Raw genomic sequence first — 3,918 nt, 5'->3', positions numbered from 1 at the left:
TGCCACTAAAAAAATTTGCCAAACATACTCATGCAGTTAACTAAGTTGGGTCAACTCTGGGTTGAATGACTATGACCCTTGGGATACAAATGCCCTCTGAACACTTCTAAAATAACCATTATGCTCCCCCCAAACTTGTGGGACACACTTCAAACTTGTTGCAACTCAGATTTTGATGAAATAAAAACTATTCTTCTCAAAAAAACCGTAAGAATGCAACTATACACACTAAAGTTATGAAAAGTGTCTCGAATTTTTCATGATCCAGATAATACAAAAATAAAGAAAATGCTGGATATTACAATATTAGTTTTATTGCTCATTGAGAACGGGTACAATCTAACATAATACTGATTAAAAAAAAAATCTTTCGCAATGAGACAAAGTAGTGATACTAAAGTTTATTAGCCCCAAAAGAACTAGTGAACTTCACCGCAAGGGTAGGATCATTTTTATAAAAGCACAGACAATTATAAATCAAACGCAAAGTGCTTTAGTAAACCACCTTGAAGCTTCCTAGGAATGTTAAGTTGACAACCGGGTACTAGGGTTTTTTAAGTACCAACCCCAGTATAGCAAACAGTTTTTCTCTAGTTTATTGCTAATCAGCCAATTAGTCATTGTAATGCAACCACAAAGAAGCTCTGCAGAAGTTTCCCTCCATCTTAATCACTAAGCCTTCAAATAATATTCTTTCAGTTGTCCGTTATATTATCGTAAAGTATTAAATATATTCAGGTAATATTGATTATAACGTTGTATTCATTGAAGCACGTAGCGGCAAAACTTTTTCTTCCTTTACAAAGCCAAGGCATGACTTGCATATCAAGTCTCTTTATTTCTCTTTATAGCCTAAGTACCGCCTCTCTCTCTCTCTCTTGCCTACTAGTGTAACTAGTAACTACTAGTACCTGGTTTTTCACTTTCTCTATTCCGCTGTTTAGTATGCCGGCCGTAACGTCGGTTCATTAAAAGGCGTTTGAGTGCGCCTCCATTCTCTCTCTACATGCATGCATGTACGGACCACTTGATCATTCATTCGACCACTCGATTAAATTTTGGGGTACATCTCACGCATACATTGTATGCACCTTTCATTCCTGTCAACAATTCACTTCACAGCCCCCCACCCCACTCCCCACGTGACCTTGTTCAAAACCCAAACGATTTCTCTAGGCAAACCCTAACGAGACCAGCGCTCTCCTTTTCCATGGTAAACACTAACCAAACCAAGCAAGAAACAAACGGCATGAGCTCGCTAGGCACTCTGAATAGTCCTTTTTTCTCAAGAACCGCCAACACTGCCTATTTAAACCCCCATCGGCCATCGCTCATCCCAACCCCTATCCCTCCTCCCATTTCTACAACAGTCTCTCTCTCTCTCTCTCTCTTGCATCGACCTGTAAGTCATCTCTATAGAGCTAGAGGAGCCAACAAGAAGAGCAAAATGGATGTGGTTATGGGCTTGTCCCAGCCTTCAAATGATCCAAAGTGGTTCTTCTACACACTGCCTGCCTTGTTGGGCACCAAAACCCTGGAATTTGGCGATGGGTGGGCCGTGCTGGTGCTGCTCGGTGCCCTCCTCTCCACCCTCCTCGCCACGTGGTGGTTCACCGCCGGTGGGACGGCGTGGGCTAATGGGAGGAACGCTCGCGGAGCAGTTCCCATCCCAGGGCCCAGAGGGTTGCCGCTTGTCGGCAGTCTCTACGCCCTGAGCCGCGGCTTGGCTCACCGCCAGCTTGGCGCCATGGCTGACCGCCTCGGAGCGAAGCAGCTCATGGCGTTCAGCCTCGGCTCGACGCCGGCGGTCGTCGCCTCCGAGCCGCAGACTGCCCGGGAGATCCTCACTTCCCCTTGCTTCGTCGACCGCCCGGTGAAGCAGTCGGCCAAGCAGCTGCTCTTCGAGCGCGCCATCGGCTTCGCGCCGAACGGTGCATACTGGAAGCTCCTCCGCCGGATCGCCTCCTCCCACCTCTTCGCCCCGAGGCGCGTTGCCGCCCACGAGCCAGGCCGCCAGCTCGACGTCGCAACCATGCTCCGCGCCGTCGCAGCCGAGCAGCAGGCCAACGGTTTCGTGGCGCTCCGGCGCCACCTGCAGGGGGCCGCGCTCAACAACATCATGGGGAGCGTCTTCGGGAGGCGGTACGACGTCGTGTCAGAGAACCAAGACGCCTCGGAGCTGAGGGAGATGGTGCGCGAGGGGTTCGAGCTTCTCGGGGCGTTCAACTGGTCCGATTACCTGCCCTGGCTCGGTTCCCTCTACGACCCCCACCGCGTGCAGGCGCGCTGCGCCGCTCTCGTCCCGCGCGTCCGCCGCTTCGTGCGCGGCATCATCCGCGAGCACAAAGAGAGGGCAACCGCCTCTGCTGTTTCTCTGCCTCACGTAGGAGATAACGCCGACTTCGTGGATGTTCTTCTCTCTCTCCAAGGAGAGGAAATGCTCCAAGAGGATGACATGGTTGCCGTCCTATGGGTATTCCATCTGCTGCTTCTCTCCGTATTCTCGTCGATTTATTTCATTTTGTTTTCTCCTTTTTTGCATATTATTATAACATGTTGGCGTACTTATTGATGACCAACTATTTGTTTCATTCGTTTATCACTCTTGTTAACCTTGACGCAACACTAAGCAAGACTGGCTTAATTTACTCTTTAACATTTAGCATTACTGCTGTTATTCAAGAGAGAAAACTGCTTATATATCTACGTTGTTTTCCTTTCTTTGGTGGCCGTTGCAGGAAATGATTTTCCGAGGCACCGACACAGTGGCCCTGTTGACTGAGTGGGTGATGGCAGAGCTGGTGCTGAACCCGGAGGTTCAGGCCAAGCTGCAGAGAGAGATGGAAGAGGTGGTGGGGAAGGAGAGGGTCTCAACCGGCGCCGACGTCTCTCGCTTGCCGTACCTGCAGGCAGTGGTGAAAGAGGGACTGAGGGTGCACCCACCGGGGCCGCTGCTCTCCTGGGCTCGACTCTCGACTAGCGACGTGCAGCTCAGCAACGGCATGGTGGTGCCCGCCAGGACCACGGCCATGGTCAACATGTGGGCCATCACCCACGACCCTTCTGTGTGGGTGGACCCCACGGCGTTCAAGCCCGAGCGGTTCATGGAGACCGAAGGTGGGGATAGCGTGGATGTGAGGGGGAGTGACCTGAGGTTGGCTCCCTTCGGTGCGGGCCGGAGGGTGTGCCCGGGCAAGAACCTTGGGCTCGCCACCGTCAGCCTTTGGGTGGCCAAGTTGGTGCACCATTTCACGTGGGTCCAGGCCCAGGGAAATGAGGTTGATCTGAGCGAGCTGCTCAAGCTGTCTTGTGAGATGAAGTACCCTCTGTGTGTTGTGGCGGTCCCACGTGGTGTTGCTTTTTAGGGTTCGGTGTTCGGCCTGCTTTTGTAAAATTTTAGGGGGTTTTTGGTCTTGTGTGTATTGTGTGCAATAACGAACGGCTGGTTAGATGTTTGGTTGTGTTGGTCCTAGGAGTTTTTCGAATCTTCTGCTAGGGTCCACCCTAATATATCATAGACATGGTTTGTCAGGTATATCCCCTATGACCACAGTATTGTTAACTAATCCCTATAATATATAATATATATAATGGTGTGCCATGTTTACTATATGATCATTTACTTACTTTAAAATGGTCGCTTCATATATTATATGAATGCTTGTTAGTGTCTCTCTCTCTCTCTCCTATTACTTGCTTGTTTTGCGTTCAGTGATGAAAATGAGCGATGCGAAAGCTTGAACGCTTTTAAGGTTCATGAAAAGCACAAGTATCAAGTATGTGGATAATAATAGCCTCGCCAGATCGAGGGGAGATGTCATTTTCGAGGCCTCATATATGTTGGTATGGTAACCTTAACGTTCTCAAACTATTATCTTTTTCTCCGTCTTTTCATAACATTGATATCACGTAAAGCTG

The 3,918-nt window shown here is 49.3% G+C and overlaps 1 protein-coding gene across 1 annotated transcript; it reads left to right on the top strand.

The window, feature by feature from the left end:
• The first annotated feature begins 1,459 nt into the window (after positions 1-1,459).
• On the top strand, positions 1,460-3,365 carry LOC149816680 (cytochrome P450 78A11-like). The gene is made up of 2 exons (XM_089986945.1): positions 1,460-2,473; positions 2,739-3,365. The coding sequence occupies exons 1-2, from the start codon at positions 1,460-1,462 to the stop codon at positions 3,363-3,365; spliced, it is 1,641 nt and encodes a 546-aa protein (XP_089843071.1).
• The last annotated feature ends 553 nt before the right edge of the window (positions 3,366-3,918 follow it).

The sequence above is a fragment of the Nuphar pumila genome, chromosome 14 (assembly GCF_984573655.1).
Source record: "Nuphar pumila chromosome 14, dmNupPumi1.hap1.1, whole genome shotgun sequence".
Taxonomy (NCBI): domain Eukaryota; kingdom Viridiplantae; phylum Streptophyta; class Magnoliopsida; order Nymphaeales; family Nymphaeaceae; genus Nuphar; species Nuphar pumila.
This window is presented reverse-complemented; position numbering and strand designations above follow the sequence as displayed.

Excerpts from the sequence above, each read along its gene's own strand:
- LOC149816680 (XM_089986945.1), top strand. The coding sequence starts at position 1,460 with ATGGGCTTGTCCCAGCCTTCAAATGATCCAAAGTGGTTCTTCTACACA. Across the intron at positions 2,474-2,738 it reads ACATGGTTGCCGTCCTATGG|GAAATGATTTTCCGAGGCAC; the intron begins GTATTCCATCTG and ends TGGCCGTTGCAG.